The sequence below is a fragment of the Lissotriton helveticus genome, chromosome 3_1 (genome assembly GCF_964261635.1).
Source record: "Lissotriton helveticus chromosome 3_1, aLisHel1.1, whole genome shotgun sequence".
NCBI lineage: Eukaryota > Metazoa > Chordata > Amphibia > Caudata > Salamandridae > Lissotriton > Lissotriton helveticus.
Genome location: NC_136061.1, coordinates 449,662,660 through 449,686,443, shown reverse-complemented (window position 1 = coordinate 449,686,443; position 23,784 = coordinate 449,662,660). Strand labels below are relative to the sequence as shown.

The window sequence follows — 23,784 nt, the reverse complement described above, 5'->3', positions numbered from 1 at the left end:
AAGCTGGGACTTCTTCAGGGCTTTTATAAATGTGATCTGTCCCATTTGGAATGAGAGTATGCAGACATTGGAGAGTCCGGACCACGTATTCCCAGATTCAATCATCCATTGTGCACTTTTTGGTGTATATAGTTTTTGTTGTTTCCTTTTCTCAATCAATATGGAACAGACAGGGTTGTACTATGTACTTATGTATTAGTTCAGGACTAGGTTTGGTGGGATTCCTGAGTGTAGGCAAAGGATACTCTCACAAATTCATGTGTTTAAACATCTTCTACATGTTCTGTAATATTGACAGAATATCAGGGGACAAAGGTATCCTATAAGTCCCCAGGAGAAGGATGTGGGCACTGTATTCCAGTAGGCCGTTTGTATTCAAAACAGCCGGCGCCCATCCACCAAGCCTACGTCCCGCCGAAACACCCGCAAGGTCCCCTAGTCCTGAACTAATACATAAGTACATAGTACAACCCTGTCTGTTCCATATTGATTGAGAAAAGGAAACAACAAAAACTATATACACCAAAAAGTGCACAATGGATGATTGAATCTGGGAATACGTGGTCCGGACTCTCCAATGTCTGCATACTTTCATTCCAAATGGGACAGACCACATTTATAAAAGCCCTGAAGAAGTCCCAGCTTGGGACGAAACACGTCGGCTGTACATTGTTTTGAATAAATTGAAAATAAAGACCACTTAAAGAATAACAACATCCCGTTAATGCAAAACGTCCTTTTTTCTTGCTTATTAATAATATTGGAATTTGTTCATTGTTTTTTGTGGTGCACCTTTGCAGTTGTTTGACGAGTAATATTAGAGTAGACCTTCTTTAGATATACAAAAAATAAGCTACTCGTCAGCAGGAATGAGCAGCCTTGAGATTACAAAGGAATCAGAAGGTTTAGGGGATAGCCAATAAGCACTAATAAAAAAAAGGAATCTGGAGCGGGTGCTTAGAGGAGAGACTTGGTTGCGGCTCTGGGGTAGTAAGGACTGATTACAGTCACAATGGGTGGCAGACAACCGTAGGACTGAATGAGATCTGCCAAAAATAAATAAACACGGCTGGGAAAAGAGCTCGTGTTACAGGGCTTCTGTGTTGACTAGTGTCAGTTGTCTTGAAAAAACATAGCAACAGTCTGCAGCTTGAAACTAGTAGCAACAGTCAGCGGTTTGAAACAAAGTAGCCACAGTCCGCGTTAGTTGGCAGGAAAACAAAGTATCCAGTTTTCTCACATCTGGCGTGGTGAAACAATGTGGCATTAGTTACACATCCGGCATCAGGAACACTAGGTAGCAAGAGTCTCAAGTTCAGAGAGAAACAATGTTGCAATAGTCTTGTGTCCGGAGGTAATCAAAAAGTCAAATCAAGGATTCAAAAAAGGGGCGTGGAACCAGTCAGGAACAGGAAGCCAAGTGAAGGCTTGTTCCAATGACGCCGCGTTTGAACCCTCAAGGGGGTGAGGATAAATGCAGCACCCAATCTCAAGGAGTATAGTAAGGGAGTCTCTCAAAAGAGAGATTCTCTTTATACATGACATGCACTAGAGGACCTTTTCTTCATCATCACAGTAATATGTGACCAATGTTCCAATGGCTGGGTCATCATGCATCTCTGTGATTTCGTCAATTGTTAAAGAGATAGGGACATTTGCTACAGCTTCACATATGTTTCCGAGCTGTGCTTCAAACACTTCGGGGAGATATTGTTCATACATTTGGCTAGATTTGCACATTGTCCTTGCTGCAGGGCACAGCTGCCTAATCAGCTTCCCATTTGGACCATCAGTCTGGTGAAGTGGAACACCACCTTCACACCGAGCTTTCACAAACTTGTGCGGGATATCAATCAATCAATCAGTCAATCAATCAATCAATCAATCAGAGTACTTGTAAAGCGCACTACTTACCCGTGAGGGTCTCAAGGTGCTGAGGGGTGGGGGAGCCGCTACTGCTCGAAGAGCCAGGTCTTGAGGAGTCTTCTGAAGGTGAGTAAGTTTTGGGTCTGATGTAGGTGGGTAGGGAGGGTGTTCCAGGTCTTGGCGGCGAGGTAGGAAAAGGATCTGCCGCTGGAGGTTGTTCGTTGGATGCGGGGGACATCAGTGAGGGCGAGGCTGGCGGAGCGGAGCTGGCGGGTCGGGGTGTAGAAGTTGAGTCTGCTGTTCAGGTAGGCTGGTCCGGCGTTGTGGAGTGCTTTGTGTGCGTGGGTGAGGAGCTTGAAGGTGATCCTCTTGTTGACGGGGAGCCAGTGTAGGTCTCTAAGGTGGAGGGTGATGTGGCTGCGTTGGGGGACATTGGCGATCAGCCAGGCGGAGGAGTTTTGAATTAGTTGTAGTCATCGTAGGTGTTTGGCTGGTATTCCTGCGTAGAGTGCGTTGCCATAGTCCAGTCTGCTGCTGACGAGGGCCTGTGTCACTGTTCTTCTTGTTTCGGTCGGGATCCACTTGTAGATCCTGCAGAGCATGCAGAGGGTGTTGTAGCAGGAGGAGAAGTCGTCGTTGACCTGTTTAGACATGGAGAGGGAGGAGTCGAGGATGAATCCTAGGTAGCGTGCATGGTCGGTAGGTGTTGGCGCTGCTCCCAGTGTGGTCGGCCACCAGGAGTCATCCCAGGATGAGGGAGTGGGTCCGAGGATGAGTACCTCCGTCTTGTCCGAGTTCAGCTACAGACGGCTGTTTCTCATCCAGTCGGCGACGGCCTTCATTCCCTCGTGGAGGTTGGTTTTGGCGGTGTGCGGGTCCTTGGTGAGGGAGAGGATGAGCTGGGTGTCGTCGGCGTAGGAGATGATGTTGAGGTCGTGTTGGCGGGCCACTTGTGTGAGGGGGGCCATGTAGACGTTGAACAACGTCGGGCTGAGGAATGAGCCCTCGGGGACGCCGCAGATGATGTCGGTGGTCTCGGATCGGAAGGGCGGGAGGAGGACGCTCTGGGTTCTGCCGGAGAGGAAGGACATGGTCCAGTCCAGGGCCTTCTCTTAGATTCACGCTTCTCTGAGGCGTGTCTTTAGAGTGCGATGGAAGACCGTGTCGAAGGCAGCTGACAGGTCCAGGAGGATGAGTGCTGACGTTTCACCGTTGTCTAGTTGGCGCCTGATGTCGTCTGTGGCGGCGATGAGGGCTGTCTCCGTGCTGTGGTTTCGTCTGAACCCGGACTGGGACGGGTCCAGGATGTTGTTGTCTTCCAGGTGGCGGGCCAGTTGCATGTTGATGATTTTCTTGATGACCTTCACCGGGAACGGGAGCAGGGAGATAGGCCGGAAGTTCTTGAGGTCCTTGGGGTCCGCCTTGGGCTTCTCGAGTAGGGTGTTGATTTCGGCGTGTTTCCAGCTTTCCGGGAATGTTGCTCCTTCGAAGGAGATGTTGATGATCTTCCGTAGTTGGGGTGCAATGGCAGCGTCTGCTTTGTTGAATACGTGGTGTGGGCATGGGTCTGATGGAGATCCTGAGTGGATGGAGTTCATGACCTTGCGTGTCTCGTCAGCGTTGACGTTGGACCAGGAGGTCAAGTGGTTGGCGCTGGTGGTGTTCACAGGGGAGGTGGAGTCTGGCGTAGTCGGGGCGGTTGTGGTGTTGAAGCTGTTGTGGATGTCAGTGATCTTGCGGTGGAAGAATATGGCTAGTGAGTTGGCGTTGGGGCTGGGTTTGGAGAGTTCTTTTACGATACTGAAGTGTTCTTTGCTGTCGTGTGCGTTGTTCACCAGATGGTTTTTGAAGGAGGATCTCTTGGCTATTCTGATGAGGTGGTGGTGTCTGCGAGTGGCGTCCTTGTGGGCTGCGCGGTTGTCCGAAGTGCGTTCGTGGAGCCATGTCTTCTCCAGTTTCCGGCAGGCGCGTTTGGAGGTATGCAGCTTGTCAGTGAACCAGGTGGCTCTCTTGGTGGCATGGTTGTTGGAGGGTTTCTTCAGTGGGGCGAGGGTGTTGGCGCTGATCCACTGTCTGAGGTTGCGGGCTGCGGCGTCTGGGTTGGTGGGGTCGGTGGGTGGGTTCTGTGCGAGGGTGGTGATCAGTTGGTCTTTGGTGACTTTGCTCCAGCAGGGGATAGGCAGCTGTTGGGTGCGGTGGTGCGTGGTTGGTTTGTTGTAGGTGAAATGGATGCAGCGGTGGTCGGTCCAGTGGAGTTCGGTGGCGTGGTTGAAGGCGATGTGGGTGCCCGTGGAGATGATGGGGTCCAGTGTGTGGCCAGCGCGTGGGTGGGTGTGGTGACGAGTTGTCTGAGGCCGAGGTTGGCAAGGTTGTTGATCAGGGTGGTGGAGTTGGCATTGTTGCAGTTCTCGAGGTGGAAATTCAGGTCCCTTAGGAGGATGTAGTCCGTGGAGGCGAGTGCGTGGGTACTGGCGAGGTCGACGATGGAGTCGCTGAATTGTGCTCGGGGTCCGGGTGGTCTGTAGATGAGTGTTCCTCTGAGTTTGGTGGTGGGGTCGGTGTGGATCCGGAAGTGCAGGTGTTCGGCGGTGTCATGGGTGTCATGGGTGTCGTCTGCGTGGGTGGCGACCTTGAGGGTGGACTTGTGGACGATGGCTATTCCTCCTCCGATTCCGTTGGCGCGATCCCTGCAGGTGATCTTGTAGCCGTCCAGGATGGCTATGGCGATGTCGGGCGCCGAGAAGTCGTTCCACCAGGTCTCAGTCAGGAAGGCCACGTCTGGGGTTAAGGTGTCGAGCAGGTCCCAGAGCTCGACGGCGTGTTTGCGTGCGGAGCGGGTGTTGAGGAGTATGCATCGGAGGTTTTTGGGTCAGGTCCTTTGAGGTTTGGTGGTTCTGTCACAGGTGAAGCTGCAGGTGTGGCAGGTGAAATGTCCGTGAGTCCGTTTTGGTGAGGCTTGGAAGCAGGAGTGGTTTCGGCCAGTGTTGAGTGCATGGAGGGTGCTGGTGTCAAAGTGGATTCTGGTGTCATGGCGTTCGCGAGGTCCAGGGGTTCTGGCGCTGGGCGCTTTCCAGGCGTGGACAGGCGCAAATGGGCTTGCCTTTGGCATGCCAGCGGCGCGTTCGCTGCGCGGCCACATAGCTGCCTCTATTTGAGGCGGGGAGGGAGGAGCAGCTGGGAGGTGGGAGCGGGCTGGCAAATCAGCTGGCAAGGGGGCGGGGCCACAGGGGAGCAGCGGCGGAAGGCACTGGGCACAGGAGGAAAAATGGGGGATGGGGTGAGGTGACAATGCTTAACAAAATGGCAAAAATAATTATTACAGCAGTGATACAATGAAACAGAAAACAGATAAGAAGCAGGCGTAGGCGAGAGCCCCAGAGCAACAAGGCTCAGAGGGGCTTGAACTCACGGCAGCAGTGGTAGCGCGAAGGGGAAGGGCACGGACACACAGATGGAGCTGTGCGGCGTGGGGAGCAGCATCTTCAATATGTTGGCATGCACAAGTTGTGCATTGCTCGATGGGGGCCTTCTTTACGACAGGAAAAGAAAGTCTTTTGTGGGTTTTATTGCTCAGGTGGGCTTTGATATTATCCACTGCCCTGTTTTCAATCTCAACAGTTGTTCGACATGACTTGCAGGTGAACCTTTTTATCCCTTTAAGGGATACGGCTTCAAATTCAGCATACTCCGGTACGTAATCATCAATGTCCTTGCGTTTGCAGCCCATCTATATAAATGTAAGGATTCAACAATTAAGCAGCCATTGGTTTGATGTTTAAAATACTGTATGTGACCATGACAAAACACCATTATCTGCACTGCGGGATTGGGTATGTAGGAATTTTACCCCAAAGACATTCAAATCCATCACTGTTTCTCGTTAATCTTAGCTTGTACATTTTTTGTTGCAATTAGTTTCTTCTTTATCCAAATATGTTCACATATACCAATTGTTTCATTATTTATATATTCACACGCTCACTCAATTAGGTGATTTATAGAGCTCAGCGAATCACCCGAGAGGGTGTCCAGGCATTTGCAGGGTCCGAGATACTCATTTAAATAGCCAGGGAGGTTGTTCCATGTCTTCGCTGTGAGATAGAAGAAGTATCCTCCGCTCGTGCTTCTGCTGATGCGGGGAGTGGGGGCGAGCGAGATGTAGGCGATGGTGACATGCTATGTAATATGACCTCTGCAATCTTTTTTGCTATTGGTAATCTATCTGTCATATCACAAAAATAAATGATGCAAAAGGACATCATGGCCAAACTATGAAAAAGAATAACTTTCGAAACTGGCCCCTTAGGGCAGAAAGACTCACAGCAGTGGTTGCCTTATTGTTCCGGATTTCCTCTGAGTTAAAAAAAAAAGCTTTATTTAAGGTTTGAAATTCTAATTTTTCCCATGGGGAGACAGAGTTAGACAAATGGTGTTTTTGTTGTTGTTTTATGATGTGTTTTTTCTCTGAACAGTTACCCTCACCGTAGGCATACGCCATACTGACTTAACACTCCTGATAAGGATGAAAGGCCGAGTGGGCCCACCGATTTAAAATTGACATCCACTCTTTTAAACAGTGTGCTAATAATTACATGGAAGTGCAAAGGTAAACGGGGCGCCTCAAGGAAGTACTGAACCCTAAACTTAACAGGCTTACCTTAATAAGTGTTAAACAGGAAGTGACATCAGGACCTTGTAGCAACAGGCGAGTCAGGAGAGTGCAACACACTGAAAGCAAGACACACAAAGATTCAAAATTGGCTGCTGCTCAAATGAGGGAAGGGGTAGAGACAAAATCCTACGAGTTATATAAACTGGCACACATATATAAAACATGAGCCATGGAGATTGTAGTGCAATCTCTTCACAGTACAAACTTATTATTTTCATTGTAAAAAGATGCCAATATAGTCAGACAAACCCCCAACACATGTACAACTGCTTGTACATGGAGAGCAGAGGGAACAACAAACTAAAAATGGCAACTGAACACATGCTAATAACAAATTAAAAGGAACACCATGGCCGGCTTTAACGCTAGTGGCGCCCAGTGCTACAATGTTAGTTGGCGCCCCCCCATGACTACCTCCACCACGGATTCTCTCACTAGCACCCTTTACATTGTGAACAAGTCTCCATAACCACTCTCTCTTAGGTGTATTGAATTAGTTATTTTGCGCCACTCATACCAGTAAACGATGTCAGCGCACTTTGCATTACACACACATTACACAGAGGCAATAAACATACGTGTGTAAATCAGCTTATAGGAAATGTTACGTAAGCCAAAGGATTAAAAGTGTAGGAGACACATATATTCCATACTAGTAGGCCATATAGTTTAGGAGTGCTTGGTGTGGAAAAGCACAAACTAAGAGCAGGAAAATAAGCAGCATAGTAGGGAGTTTTCTTTAACAATAAGAATCGATTTCTACCCAAAATAACCCTTTTTGCCACATTAATCTCTGCTCTAAAATTTACTTTGCAGTGTGTATGCAGCTCTATACTGAAAGTGAATAGCTTACTGTTCTATATTTGGACTTTAAGTTATGTCTCTTTTGAAAGCCGTAACCTGCTGATCTATTTACATTATATGCACTCTGTAATCTACATGGTACACGTTCTTTGCAGCAGGCATATTAACCCTCTGCACTACCTTTGCATGAATCAAAACATCAACTATTCAAAACTCCAATCTCTGTCCAGGAAGAACGTTAATCACAGCAGTTAACTTGACATTTTTGTGAGGCCTGGTAATTGCCAGAGGAAAGGAACATGGCAGCAGGGGCTTTAAAAACAATAAACTTGCCCTAGAGCTGGCCCTGAGGAAGACCACAAGTCCCACCCACCCACCCACAGTAGGACGGAGGCAATACATGGAAACCCACACATTGCCGGAGTCACATTTGGCCACACAGCGCTCAAGACAGCACTCTTTGCCTGCCACGGCCCGTGGAGGGAGTTCAAGTGGGGCAGAAAGGCGGGGCGGGGAGGGGCAGGGTGGGGGGTTTCTAAAAACCGGAATATGGATAATTGGAGGTAAGTAAACTATTTAATAAATAAAACGAATTTCGTAGCGCTCTGTGCATCGCTACGAAATTCGTTTTATTTATTAAATTGTTTACTTACCTCCAATTATCCATATTCTGTTTTTTAGCACCCCCCACCCTGCCCCTCCCTCGCCCCGCCTTTCTGCCCCACAGGAACTCCCTCCAAGGACCGCAGTTGCTCTACGCAGAACAATTTCCTTTTGACACTTACCAACCCCTTAACCTCATTCCCAGCCCTACTCGATGAATTAGACTCCTTTAGTCTGGTAAAAGGGTTTAAGTTAAATATGCAAAAGTCACAGGTCCTGACACTTAATTCCTCCGAGAAGAACCCATCTCCACTCCAGCAGCAATGCCAATTCTCCTGGGCAAACTAACATATTACCTACTTGAGCATTAAACGTTGCTCAACGGTTCAGCCTACAGCGGATCAGAACTACTCTAACCTCCTCCATATAGCCTGTAGGGATTTACAGAAGCGGCAGATGGAGGGGCCTTTCATATGTATGCAGTATAGCATTGGTTAAAAAGACCCTACTAACTAAAATATTGTATCTGCAGGTGCTACCTCTACAACCACCCAGGAACATTCTGTCTGCAATGTAACAATTGCTAGAGAAGTTTGTTTGCAAGGGAAAGAAAGCCTGAATGCCAAGGTGATAACAGTATGCCCTCACATCAGAGGAAGGACTGGGAATTTCCTGCCTCAAAAACTACTATATAGCCACCGTACTACGCTACCTGTTAGAATGGCACCGCGAGACTTCTGAGAAGCACTGGTGCTTAATGGCTCAGTCACCGGCATCCATATGTGGAAGACTCCCTGACTGCCCAAGAGGCACAGACAAAGGAGAAAATATAGTTCCCCGGTAGTGCAGGTAATCATTGAAACAAGGTGGGAGACTGCAGGAAACGTACCCCTCTGAAGAGAACCACAGAGGGATAACACAAGAGAAAAATGTTATTTGCCTAGGTCAAGTCAGAGTTCAGCAACATCCTTCCAACGCATCCCCAGTCCCTGTCTGTACGCAAAGACCACCACCTCAACTCTCAGAACACAAGCAGTGAGTGGAGGAGCGACTAGATCACCCTGGGTGCCCCTGCACTGATTCTCCTGTCGTGAAATGCACATGTGGCATCCAGCAAATATTACAGCGGTTAGAGGGGGCCACTCAAGAACAGTGGAGGAGCGATTAGATCACCCTGGGTGCCCCTGCACTGATTCCCCTGCCCCTAAAAGATGCCCCGCTCAGGGTCTGATGCCCCTAACTGTGCGGCTCACGTTCACTGCAAGCAGAGCCTCCAACTTCACTGGTGCATGTCACCGGCCAACTCTGATCAGCGGCCCCACAAAGTGTACCAGAGACAGAGAAGTGACCCTAACTCCCCCGCGAGTATTAGGGTCACCCAGATTAGGTGTGGTGCAACATGCTGAGAAGGAGTAGGGTGCTGGGGGTGAGTGCACACGGGGCCACATGTGAACAGGAATCGAGATTGGCCCAGAGGAAATTTGATCACCACAACAAGCAATTCTGACTCGTAACGCACTTACCTTGTGAATAGGAATGGCGGCAGGCTGACGCAGAGCTAAAGCCGATGGTGGCAACAGGAAGGCACCTTCACACATAGTGGTCCGTAGTGCAGGGAAACAGTCATCTGTAGTGCAGGCAAACGGGAAGAATAGGCAGGTGAGCCCCCCGAAATAAAGGGCAAAAGTTATGAGGGAGGGGCTGGAGGTGTTGGCGCGCCCACACAGTGACGCTATGATCAGAAAAGGATAGGCTGAGGGGCACGATCGTCACTGAAAGACCCTGTGCCCATAGGCCTACAGGAGGGCACTAAAAGACCCTGATTGGAAAGGATTGCAAGGAATTTCCTGGAACCGGGCGTGGCAAGGACACTCTGCGGTAGCGCAGCAACATTTAGTAGTATTTCGCCATTTATATATATATAAATACAGACAAAGGAAAAATAGATTTCCGTCTGTATTTATATGTAAAAATCCGTGAAAACCGGGAGACCTAGTTATGACTGATATGTTAAGAGGATTTGTAAAACATGGCTTATCACCTGTGAGGGTATCCTAGTGCTGAGTAGGTGTGAGGTATGGGGGTCTGATTCAGGGGTCAGACTGAACAACCTGACTCTGGGGTATCCTTGAAGTAGATCAGAAGAGCCAGGTCTTGAGCTTTTTCTGGAATTAGAGGATTGGGGTTGAGACCCTTATGTGATGCTGGAGTCCATTCCAGGACTTGGCTGCGAAGGGAAACATCCATTACAATGCAGTCATCACAACAACCTACCTTTACAACACAACTGTTACAATGCACCTGCCTTTACATCACATGCCATTACAATGCATGCTATTACAATGCATGTCACTACAAAGCATTCCATTCCAACGCATACCATCACAACGCATGCCATTACAATGCATTATAAGGTAAGTAATGGAGATTTTTTTGTTTTTGTATTAGGTTGGGTATGGGTTTTGGGGTACATGGGAACAGTAATTCTTACCCCTACACTATCCAACACTTTCCCTACTGTTGCACTCACTGGAGTGGGAACAGTAATTTTTACCCCTACACTACCCCAACACTTACCCTACTGTTGCCCTAAAAGTATTATGCGGTGTAATGGTATGCATTGTAATGGTATGCATTGTAATGGAATGCGTTGTAATGGTAGTTTTAAAAAAATGTGTTGTGAAATCACGCAATGTAATGGTAGGTGTGATGTAAAGACTGCGTTGTAAAATCATGCATTGTAACTGCATGCATCATAACATCATATATTCGGCAGCGATATTTGAGAATGAGCAGCCTCCAGCTCTACTTTGGGGATGTGGTCAATGTGTGCTAGAGAGAGTGCTGCAGATTGTAGTGGTCTGGCAGGTTGATGCAAGTTCAGATGGTGTTTGGGTTATGAGGGACCGGTGTTGTGATATGTGTCAGGAGTTTTTAAGAGGCAGCGTTTCTGTACTGGGAGCCAGTTGAACTCTCTGAGGTGGGGTGTGATGTGGGTGTGTTGTGGAAGGTCAAGGATGAGTCTGCAGATGGAGTTCTAGAATGTCTGGAGCCTGTGGGGGGTGTGTGGATTTTCCTCCATACAGTGTGTTGCCATAATCAAATATTCTCACGATGAGAGCTTGTTTGAGGGTGTGTCTAATGTTCTGGTAGAGCCATTTGTAGATCTTGCATAGCATATGTAGGATGAAGAAGTGAGAGGATGATACTGCACTGACCTGTGATGACATGATAAGTTTGTCATCTAGGATTATTCCAAGGTTTCCTGTGTGGTTCGTTGGCACTGGTGTGTGGCCTAGCTCCGATGACCACCAGCAGGAGTGCCAGGGTGAGCTCTTGTTCCCAAATAATAGCAAATCTGGTTTGTTGGTGTTGAGCTTCAGGCAGGTTCTTCTCATCCAGTTGCCCACGTTGGTCATGCAGTTGTTGAAATTGGTTTTGGTTGAAGTGGTATCATCTGAGAGGGATAGGATGAGCTATGTCCGTGTCAGAGATGATGATAGTTCTGTGTGATCTGATGATGTCTGAAAGCGGTGTCATCTATATTTTGAATGAGGTGCTGCTGGGTGATGATCCTGTGGGACTCCTCATGTAACATTCTTATGTTCGGAGGAATAAGTAGGCAGTCTTATTCACTCGGTTCTCTCTGTGAGGAAGGAGGTTATCCATTTGAGTGCTGGTCCCCGAACACCGATGTCATGTAGTCATGATAGGACTTTATTACAGTGTACAGTACACAACAGGACCAGTGACCCAACAGCAACCATTACTGATTAACTAAAACTGTCCCCTTGCCTCAAGCTGTATCGACATGGCAACACCAATCTTCCACACCTATGGAAACGTCAACACTCCATGACCCAGGACCCAACGAGCCTTGAAACCGTGCCACAAAAGTACTGAACTATTTCATGAGTGCCCTTTCAGACTGCCTTTTCAGCGACTATGACTTTATAGAATATGTATGCGAACATTGGACAGTAAAATGTACTATTTGACTGTATTTTTAAAAATGAGACTCCTGCTCAGTATCCTCTTGAAGGAATCTGTTTTTGAGCAGTGGTTGGTGTTAGCAGTGAAAGTGGGTTACATAGGAGGGGGCAGTGAGGGGTGAGTTCCTAAGAAATGTTTTGGGTACATGCACTTATATTTATTTATTTTATTTTTACAAATTAAGAGCCTGTCCCTTTGAGGTGGACTGGGTTGGCTATGTGGGTAGGCCCCATGTTGCAATTAGGTGACCTCTACCTGCTTGTCACTTGGAGTCAGTTTTAGAGATTGCAAGAGAAAAGAAAAATAGAGCTGTGTTAGGAGTTTTGTTTGGTAAACTGCTGCCTGCCCTCCTGCTAAAACTAAACATCCTATACCAAATCTTATGTCAGGTGATGAGGAAGCCCTGAAGCAGCCCATCTTCATACACAGTGGGTGAACCATTCTGCACCATTATGTGGGCAGGACAGGTGCCTACCAGACTATGTTCCCCTTCTGTGCCTCCTCGAACTCCAGAACCCAGCCTTAGAGCATTCTTCTTGCAGTATCAGGGGCCACATTTGGAGAAATATGGGTTTGTGGCCATTACACAGCAAATCTCCTTGTTTTTCCTCAATGTGTTGGTGATCCTCTCCTGGTCTATGAAACCATTTACCTTCAACAGGAGGGTATTGCCCCTTGCTTTTTATTGGGTCATATTTTTTAATATAGATATTATTTATCACCAGAGTTGCTGCTGTCCAAGCATTTTGAAGGTTTCAAAATTCCGAGTGAGCAAAGAAATAATAAGCTATATAATTTAAGGTCACTGGTTTAGAATTTTTTTGTAAATATGTGGTTTCTTGAAGGCCCAAAGAGACATAGGCCCGATTCACAAAACTAACTTACTACCATTTTGGTATTCACAGAAGGCACTTACTCATTTTGGTATTTACAGAAGGCACTTACTCATTTCCGTATTCACAGAAGTTAGGAGTCCTAACTTTAGGACTCCTAAATGCATTCTGTGAATACCAAAAGTCTTAAAGTTATGATTTTTCTCAGTTTAGGAGTAGTAAAGATTCTGTGAATCGGGCCCATAGTGTGGGGGTAGGGGTGCTCCCTTTTAATACTTTGCAGTGGGGCCCTCCAGGTTTCGTTACACTCGATTGGGGTCATAAAGCAAATAAGCAACATAGTTTTTCCACGGGCCGCTTTTGATTTCCAGTCAGATCTTGCTTCCTATTCTGATAACAATGCCCTGTCTTAGTAAAACAGAACACATTCAACTATGGAAAGTGACACAGAGGTGACAAGCTGGGCCTAAATGAAGCATCTTAACAAAGTAAAGAAATAAATGCCAGTGACATAGCATCCTAGAGTTTTAACCAGTGAAAACATGTCACATTTCTTACTTAATAAACCATCCTACAAACATTATTGTAGAGAGTTGATTAATGGTAGTAAATCTTGCACTCAAATTTATTAACCAATTCTCAGATGGCTCATTTGGTGCCATGATTTATATTCCTTACGAGTGCACGACAATTGTTGGCGGTAACTTCACACCTGGTAAACTTTTTCTACAGAGTGTGTAATTACATGGTATGTAAGTACCACGTCATTATGGGTTTTAGCCACCTTTAATGAGGATTACGTGCTAATAGCATTCCACGGTGCTAAGACAGCATTCCATGGTGCTACAAATTTGCTGAATTTGCAATACATTTCACGTGGGAAAATAACCTTGTTAGCAAACACATGTGGGTGTATTCTTATTTGCGCCTGTATCGGTATATCTTTGGCACTTAGAATAAGGCCAGAAGGGTTTCCAACACGTTTGAGGAATAATGTCGATGCTATCTGCTAGGCAAAGCCATACAGTGATTGTTAATCCTCAGATGTGTTCGATGCTCTCTGATGAACTGTCCCTATGCTTGCTCTGTTCGCACACACTGCACATCAATATGCTAATGCAAGTCGCTGAAGCACTGTTCTGTCATAATGTTTTGTGTTGCTTGCAGATAGTCTTCTATGAGGACAGGAACTTCCAAGGGCGCTCCTATGAGTCCAGCACAGACTCACCTGAACTACAGTCCTACTTCAACCGCTGCAACTCCATCCGGGTGGAGAACGGGAACTGGATGGTCTACGAGCGACCCAACTACACGGGCCACCAGTACTTTGTGAAAAGAGGGGAGTATCCTGACTGCCAGCACTGGATGGGCCTCGGGGACTCCATCAGGTCTTGCCGCTTGATTCCACAGGTAGGATTTGGTTTTCCATTTTGTTCTGACAAAATATCAATCAGTCAATCAAGCCAATTATAAAGCACACTACATACCTGGTAGGGTATCAAGGTGCTGGGAGGGTTAGGGGAGTTGCTGCTACTGATCGAAGAGCCAGGTCTTGAGGAGTCTTCGGAAGGCCAGTAGGTCTTGGGTCTGCCATAGGTTGGTGGGGAGGGTGTTCCAGATCTTGGTGGTGAGGTGGGAGAAGGTTCTGCCGCCAGCGGTCGTTCTTCGGATGCGAGGGACTGTGGCGAAGGCGAGGCCGGCGGAGCGGAGCTGGCGGGTGTGGGTGTAGAAGCTGAGTCGGTGTTGTGGAGAACTTTGTTACGTGGAGGAGGAGCTTAAAGGTTACCCTCTTGTTGACGGGGAGCCAGTGCAGGTCTCTCAGAAGGGGTGTGATGTGGCAGCAGCGGGGGATGACGAGGATCAGACGTGCCAAGGCGTTCTGGATGAATCGCAGCCGTCTCAGGAGCTGGGCCGACATTCCTGCGTAGAGGGCATTTCCGTAGTCCCGCCTGCTGGTGACTAGGGCCTGGGTGACTGTTTTTCTCATTTCGGTGGGGATCCACTTGAAGATCCTGCGGAGCATTCGGAGGGTTGAAGCAGGATGAGGAATCAGCGTTGACATGCTTAGTCATGGAGAGGGTGGCGTCGAGGATGACCCCTAGGTTGCGTTCGTGGTCGGTGGGCTTTGGTGCTGTTCCCAGTGTTGTCGGCCACCAGGAGTCTTCACAGGCTGAGGGGGTGGGGCCGAGGATGAGGACATCCATCTTGTCTGAGTTCAGCTTCAGGCGGCTGTTTTTCATCCATTCGGCGACGTCCTTCATTCCTTCGTGGAGGTTGGTTTTGGCAGTGTGAGGGTCTTTGGTGAGGGAGATGATCAGCTGGGTGTCATCAGCATAGGAGATGATGTTGAGGTCGTGCTGTCGGGCGACGTGGGCGACAGGTGCCATGTAGATGTTGAATAGCGTCGCGATGGGTGCCATGTAGATATTGAATAGCGTCGGGCTGAGGGATGAGCCCAGGGGTACTCCGCAGATGATCTCGGTGGCCTTGGAGCGGAAGGGGGGAGATGGACGCTCTGAGTTCTGCTGGAGAGGAAGGACGTGGTCCAGTCCAGGGCCTCTTCTTGGATTCCGGCCTCGTGTAAGCATGTTCGTAGTGTGTTGTGGCATACTGTGTCGAAAACGGCTGACAGGTCCAGGAGGATGAGGGCCGCTGTTTGCCGGGAACGGAAGCAGGGGTCCGCCTTGGGTTTCTTGAGTAAGACGTTGATCGCGGCATGCTTCCAGCTCTCCGGGAAGATTGCTGTCTCAAAGGAGATGTTGATTACTCTCCGGAGATGGGGTGCGATGGCTGTGCTGGCTTTGCTGATGATGTGATGAGGGCATGGGTCTAACGGTGACCTGGAGTGGATGGTGTTCATGATCTTGCTGGTGTCTGCATCATTGACGCTGGTCCAGGAGAGCAGGCGATTGGTGCGGGTGGTGGTCATGGGGGTGGTGGTTGTCGGGGTGGTCGTGGCGCTGAAGCTGTCGTAGATGTCGGCGATCTTGCGGTGGAAGAAGGTGGCCAGTGAGTCGCAAAGGTCTTGCGAAGGTGGGATGTCCTTGGTGTTGGAGCTGGGGTTGGAGAGTTCCTTAACAATTTTGAAGAGCTATTTGCTGTTGTGTGCGTTGTTATCTAGTCGGTCCTTGAAGGAGGTCCTCTTGGCGGCTCTGATGAGTTGATGGTATCTGTGGGTGGCATTCTTGTGGGCTGTATAGATGTCCGGTGATCGTTCGCGGAGCCAGTTCTTCTCCAATTTTTGGCATGATCATTTGGAGGCCTGGAGGTCTTCGGTGAACCAGGTGGCTTTCATGCTGGTGTGGCTGTAGGAGGGTGACTTGAGCGGGGCGAGGGTGTTTGCGCAATCGTCGACCCATTGTCTGAGGTTGCGGGCAGCGGTGTTGGGATCGGTGGAGTCAGTGGGTGGGTTCTGGGTGAGGTTGGTGGTTAGCTGGCCTTTGGTTACTTTGCTCCAGCAGCGTTGAGGCATCTGTTGAGTGTGGTGGTGCGTGGTGGGCTTCCTGAAGGTGAAGTGGATGCAGTGGTGGTCGGTCCAGTGGGGTTCGGTGGTGTGGTTGAAGGAGACGTGTGAGCTTGCGGTGAAGATGGAGTCAAGCGTGTGGCCGGCGGCCTGGGTGGGTGTTGTCATGAGCTGTCTGAGTTAAGGTTGGCGAGGTTGTCGATCAGGGTGGTGGATTTGGGTCATTGTTGTTCTTGAGGTGGAAGTTCAGGTCTCCTAGAAGGATGCAGTCTGTGGAGGCAAGCGCATGCGTGCTAATGAAGTCCACGATGGAGTCACGGAACTGTGGTCGGGGTCCGGGGGATTTGTAGATGAGGGTTCCTCTGAGGGTAGTGTTGGGGTCATGTGGATCTGGAAGTGCATGTGTTCAGCGGTGCTGAGGGTGTTGTTGGTGTTGGTCGAGACTTCGAGAATGCTCCTGTGGACGATGGCGATTCCACCTCCTACTCCATTGGTACGGTCTCTGCGGGTGATCTTGTAGCCTTCCGGGATGGCTATGGCGATGTTGATTGCTGAGGCGGGTCTGGCCAGGTCTCTGTCAAGAAGTCGATGTTGGGTGTGGTGGAGTCGAGAAAGTCCCAGAGTTCGATGGCGTGTTTGCAGGCAGAGCAGGTGTTGAGGAGGATGCAGTTGAGGTAGTTGGGTTCCTTGGTTGGTGGTTTGTCTGGCCGGATGCTAGTGAAGCTGCAGCTCCTGCAGGTGAAGGGTCCTTTTGTGCGCTTGTGGGTGGCCTAGTAGCAGGTGTGTTCTCGCCCGGTGTTCAGTGCGTTAAAGGTGCTGGCATTGTAGCTCAGTCGGGTGTTGTTTCGTCCACGGTGGCCAGGGGTTCTGGCGCTGGGCACGGTCCAGGCGCGGACGGGCGCAGACGGGCTTGCCTTAAGCGGATGAATGGGAGCTGGGGGGCAGGGTGCACGGAACGCAGTGGCAGGAAGCGGGACCGGTGAGGGGGCAGAAGGCGAACAGTCCCACGAGAAGGCAAAACACAAAGCACAGGCAAAGGCAGGAAAAACAGCACAAAATACTAAATAACAGTTGTTAAATCAAAACTGAATGACAGTCACAAAGTACAGAGCGGTCAGAGCAGACCAAGGCCTATCAGGCGGGCCTGGAAATCGGCAGCAGCTGGGTAGTAGCACAGGCGCAGTAAGGTGGAGCTACGCGGCGTGGGGAGTGGCCTGCCTGGAAGAAGGGTCAAGAGTCAAGGATGCAGTCAGTTGAGGCATAAAAGTGTAGATTCAATTCTTGTGAAGAGTAACCCTGGGGTTTTAAAACTGAGCTAATTTATCTCTCTAACTAAATATTACGAAATTGAACGTATACAACCTAGTTATATCTAGTAGTTCCTCACATGCATCTTTCTTGCTACAAGAAGGCAGGTTCTGCGGTCCAGCCAGAAGGATTTCCTGTGTCAGAGTTATACATGGATGCAGGTGGATAATTATTATTATTGTCAATATTACTAATCAATATGGAAGAGAAAAGCATTATGCTTGAAAAATACATTTGAGCAAATGCATGTAAAAAAATGTGGATTAATTGAAGGAGCTTGCAAGAATAAATATCAAAAGACTATTAATCTTAGATACATTTTATTTTTCATTTTAAGCGAACACGTCCACAAGCAGCGCTGATTCATTTGGGGTTTTGTTTGCACATGCATGAGCTCATGGCCTACTTTTCCTGGAACACCTCGTTTACAAAGACATTCAAAATATTCTAGACTCTCCCGTGCATCTACGACTCTCCCTTAGCCCTTTGCAGTGTCTTCCCTCATAAACTTGCAAAATTGGGGAACATCCCAGTTAGCTCTTATAGTTCACTCTGTCTCTGTTTACCAATAATCACCTCTCCTTCAGTGCCTTCTTAACATTTGCAGATCCCCTTAACTCATCCACTCCTCGCTGCTAGAATATTTCATGAGGCGCAAATCCGAAGAAAAGCCATTGTCCAACCTTGTACCCATTACCACTTATCCTTTAGTATTTAACTTCTGCGGATCTCTTTGCCCTGTCCACCTCTCATTATCCTTCCAGCATTTTATTAGTACAAACAGGGGAAATTCCATGTTCCCTCAGTGACGTCTTAAGGCAGAGCCAAAATGGGCATGTGCCTTTTTCACCTCTCCGCTCCATCTCGAGGATTTTGGGATCTCAGGCAAGAGATATTTCAGTTGTTTCATGTGATCCCATTTCTGAAAGTGTACTACATATATTAATACTTTTAGGCGTCTTGCAGGTTTCAATTAAGACAATAAGGGTTATGAAATTCAATATTGTTCCGAATAGGGGGTCTCAAAATGTAATTCCCGGGGCCACAAAACTCCTTAAAATGGCGCTGTCTCAGTCATCTCCGACCCACCCTGGGTCTGTATCCAAATGCCTCAAACATCCTCGAGATTCTATGTTTACCAGAGGAACAACAGGCCACACAGCAAGCTTGTGCAGCGGTGACTCAAACACTGTGAGAGATGTGCCATTGCACATTTGCCTTCATTATAGAGCTCTTGGACGCACCATTACTACATTAAAAAATAAAAAGGCCTATTCTTTTTCCTCATTTTGCAGATGTTGGAAAATGGCCCTCTCTGAAGGGTCATACCAAACTTTAAGCTTTTTCTCCTCCTTTTCTGGCCTTCTTTTTGTTGGCTTAAGGACTTTGGGCACATTACCACTGCTGACCAGTGCTAAAGTGCATTCCCTATCTTCCATAAACGTGTGTGTATACATGATTGACATATTTATCTAACTTATAAGTCCCTTGTAAAGTGGTATACTGTATACCAAGGGGCCGGGAAGTTAAATGTTACTAGTGGGCCGCAGCACTGATTGTGCCACCCACAGAAGTGGCCTTTTTAACTTGTCTCAGGCTTCCCACTGCAGTGCCTGTGTCTGCAGGTCTACTGCCACACTTCGACTTGGCATTTAAAACTACTTGTCAAGCCTTAAACTCCCCTTTAGTACATATAAGTTACCCCTAAGGTAGTCCCTATGTAAACCTAAGGGTAGGGAGGTATGTAAGTAAAAGGTAGGACATGTTCTGTTTAGCCTGTCCTGCAAGGCTAAATTTATCTGTCACTACTGTGAGGCTTACCCCTCTCATAGGTTAGCCATGGGAATTTGCTTATACCTGTTTAAGTGGTAATTCCTGATCGGAGAGGAGTAGCATTTTCATGTTTAATATCTTTGGATTGGTAACGATAAATCCTTCCTACTGGATTTAACCTTACTGATTTAGAAATGCCAGTTTTAGAAAGTGGACATTGCTCTGCACTTACTGCTCTACGTGCCTGACAGCCTGTCTCCAATACATGTTTGGGCTAGGTGACAGTTACCTTTGTGCATTCCCTCTAGACAGCCACAACACAGGAAACTCAACTGCATCTGCATTCATCTGCATTCTGATGGGTCTTCATAGACAGGGAGGGATGAGAGGGACACTTCAATAGGTAGTGTCCTGTCCATGCACAAAGTGCTGATTAACCCCCACCAATACCCTGGCAGACAGGGCTGGGTTGAAAGGGATCATTGTGTACTTCAGAGGACTCATTTGAAGTCACCCCCTACATCAGATGTATTTTTTTCATATAAGTATTGGGTCTCTGACACCATCTAATGAGAAACTTTGGACCTGTAACCAGACATCGCTGTCCCTATATCCACATGATGCCAGAAGGACTTCTGGGGTTCCAGGAGGGACTGGCGTTGTGCTGACAGCTCTGATGTGTTGGCCTCCTGCTTGTGAGGCTGCAGTAGGGACTGCCACTTTGCCACCGGCCTTGCTGTGCTGGCATAGTGGCTGCTACCTCCGCGCTATGCTGAACTAAAGCGCTCTCCTAGGGCTTGTTGGCTTGCCTCCTTTTCTTGAAGTCTCAGGGCCGTCATAGACTTCGCTTTCCCCCACACCTCCGTTGGACTCTGCCATCATGAGTCCAGTAGCTAAATGTGTAGCCAAGCAGACTGTAACTGATCACCAACGTGTGCTGTGGTCTATCAAGCACTTGGTCATGAGAAAGATCGGGTGCCTTTTTGCTCCACTAGGATCCTGTGTGTGCCTGGCTTCAGTGGATGATGCCACAGCGCCGAGAGAAGCTGTTGTGCGCTGCCAAAGTGGTACCACAAGTGCACCTGACTCAGTGCAGCCCGGGACCTGAGACCGCCGTGCCATGGAGTCTTTTTGTGGTGTATTCATTATGTTAATCTGTGTGAGTGTCAAACATATTTTACACATTGCCTCTTTTGATAAGCCTGTCTGCTCTGCACTAGGCTGCCAGTGGGCGAGAACAGGTTATCTCAGTTTGTACCTCGCTTACCCCGTGTAGAGTTGTGGGTTCTGCTTGGCTTGGGTGTATACCTTAGCCAACCAGAAACCCACATTCTAAAATCAGATGTATTTTCAGAGCTATAAAGGTTCCAAAAATGAAATATCTGCTTTAGCCAAGCAAATGATACACAGGAATAAAATGAATAATAATATTGGAGAAATGCAACTGTATCTGAGAGGCCTTACAGCTGCTTTGGTGGCAAGATTATGTAAAACAAAAATGTCCATACAGGTATCATTTAAACATATGTTTGAGTGCTTTGCACATGATAGTGAGTAGCTCATAACAGGACATCCAATGCTACTACAGGAAATGATTAAAAAATAATCATGTGACCAAAATTGTTCAACTGGGCACAAACTGTAGCATTCTCTGCCCCTGAATATAATTAACTCTGAAGAGAGGGTAAGGTATTTAAAAAGATGGTATAGGTGGTAGGCAGTTTCACCAGTTCTTGAGTAGAGGGAAAAAACTTTACGTTAATAAATAAATATATAAATATTTTCATATGTTGATGAAGTAACATGAGAGGCACGAAATTAGCTGCCTACACTTGGGGAGCTTTTTTCAATGACGATCTGAGTACTCAGGTTGTTGCATTTTTTAATGCAATCCTGAACATTGGATACTAGAAGATAATATAAAAACATTTGTGAAAGCTGTTATTTCTATTTTAACTGAGACAAATTGTACAATGGTAACCTTCAAAGGATTTTTTTTTTTGGCAAGGAGCGTTAACATACTCATTCAAGTATACCTCTTCGTATAGATCAGTGAGTGAGTCTAGGACCTATCTGTAGAACAGTATATTGTCAAACAAAGTAAAATTATAAGCACTTGAAGGAAGGTCAATGTTATATTAAGGGCATTATGGATACCGTAGGGTGCTACAGAAAAGGACACATGAGTTTGCTAAAGTGCAACAAATGGTCGGAGAAATAGGCTTGTTGTTTGGGCAGAAGCAGAGCAACTAAATGATAAAATATAACTTTGTCTTTGGCCCCCAATTTTTCCCACAAGGCCTGCTTGAAAAAGTATATTTTTTATTTGTAATATACCTTATTCTTTCAAAAAGCCATGTCTCTTGGGAATTCTTTCAACTTCCCTATAAGTCTATCTGGCTTGGACCTTAATGTCAAAGCGTTCGACATGCCATAGAAACTATTATAACAATATGTATTTATCTCTCTTTCCACCACAGCAGCACCGCGGCTCCTACCGGATCAGAATCTATGAGAGAGAGGACTTCCGAGGCCAGATGATGGAGTTCACTGAGGATTGTCCTCATGTGAAGGAAGAGTTCAACTACCATGACATCAACTCCTGCAATGTGCTGGAGGGCCACTGGGTCTTCTATGAGCAGCCCAACTACAGAGGGCGACAGTACTACCTGAAGCCCGGGGAGTATAGGCGCTTCACTGACTGGAATGCCATGAGTGCTAGGGTCGGCTCTTTTAGGCGCATTGCTGACTTTTATTAAACTGTTGACTTTCTCATGCCCTAAAATTTATATTTATTAAATCAATAAATTAATATTCCCTCAAAAAGCAATTTTGCATGTGAAGTACTTTTCTCAGTGTGCTTGTGGTGCCTGCTTTAGGTCTCACCTGTATGTGCAGTGGTGTGGTCTTTGAGGTATGTGTCTGATATAAATGCAACATGATGTGTCCACATTTAACAATTTGTCCAGCATCTGTCCGATATGTCTAGGAGCAATCCACTACAGCCTCCCCCACACAAAACAAATCTTTGAAAGACAAACAGTTGCAGAGGAATACATAACTGCGGTTGACTTAATCATATGATCGAGGTGGCGCAGCGCTGCACACTGGATCCATAACTAAGGTGTGGTGGGTGGTGAGTCTGGGGAGAGGTGGAGTGTAGTGACATGTGAGCATGGAGCATGATGGCAGAGAGAGAGCAGCCCTCACCTGAATCACTCTTTTTAGGTGGGATCCCTCAATCTGACTGTGCCAGGGGATGTTTGAGGCTTGAAACCAATGGAGAAGACACGTGTTCTCACATCACAAGCTTCTGTTAATCTTCCTGTGTTTTCGTGGTTCCTGTTTTCGTGTGGCGCTTGTTAGTCTAATGCGACGAGATGGCAGAGTTTGTAAAATGGCTTCGTTACAAATGCATTCTACAAAGGTGGTGAGACTCATAGTTACAAGGTATGAGTGCAATTATTCATCAGAAACAGCTATCATCAGACATCCTAGGAAAGGATTTTGACAAAGCTCCATCAACTTTTAAGGAGTTTGTAGCTGGGTACATGAAGGCTAATTTTTAAACTATTCGATGGCACACTTTCTGCAATTTCTGTTTAGCCTCTGTGACAAAGAGTAGAGAATAGAACCAGAATGCTGTTTCTTGAATGTTTGAAAGATTTTAATTTAGCTGCTTCTGGATTTTGCACCACGCACACCATAGTGAACACACTTTACAGTCACCTGATTACCTGAGCACCTCGGCGGAAATGTGCAAGGTTTAGAAGGGGTGGGATTTGTTCGTGTATTAAACGTGTTAGTGCTTGTGGATTTTCAATACGAGCACTACATAGGGAACATGCTATCACACTACACTGCAGCACTACTTTGTTATAGTGTTACTGCTTGTGGAGGAAGATGAGTGGAACTTCACAGTTCAATACGCTGAATGCTGCTTGTCAATGGATTTGTGCTCTAAGAGCTTCCTTGGGCGCGTATGTCAGCATTACTTTTCACCATCTCCTTTGTGAAGTGTTACTAGCTGAAAAGACAGGTGAGTGTATCTCTGCAGGTTCTTAGGCTGGTGACAGAACAAGGCATGTTTGTTGATTTGCACAACAAACACTACATCAGACACTATGAACAGGATTATATTTCAACACCAACATTTTTTAAAGTGTCGGATTATGGAAGCAAAGCAAACACAAGGAGATGATGGACGGAGCACTGAAACTTTTCAGACACTCACCCGCAGTCACAGATCTGGGTTAAATCCATCATCATTCTTTAGCTCACTTCGCCACCTCAGTTCAGACCCAGCTATATGCAAATCAGTCTTGATCATTTGCCTCATGGAAACAGACCAGCCCGAACTGCCATGCCAGGTCTTCCCTGAACCGGAAACAAGCATCCTGCAACCGGTTTCTGGGTAACACCTTTCACCGCCAGTCACAGATCTAGGTTAAATCCATCATCATTATTTA

The 23,784-nt window shown here is 47.2% G+C and overlaps 1 protein-coding gene across 1 annotated transcript in view; it reads left to right on the top strand.

Annotated features, from left to right (window-relative positions):
- Window positions 1-22,145, top strand: part of LOC144824584 (gamma-crystallin 2-like) — a 41,455-nt gene extending 19,310 nt beyond the window's left edge. Inside the window, exons 2-3 of the mRNA XM_078683636.1 lie at window positions 13,939-14,181; window positions 21,796-22,145. Coding sequence (XP_078539762.1) covers window positions 13,939-14,181; window positions 21,796-22,074 — 522 coding nt within the window. The 3' untranslated portion in view covers window positions 22,075-22,145. The remainder of the gene's footprint in view (window positions 1-13,938; window positions 14,182-21,795) is intronic.
- The last annotated feature ends 1,639 nt before the right edge of the window (window positions 22,146-23,784 follow it).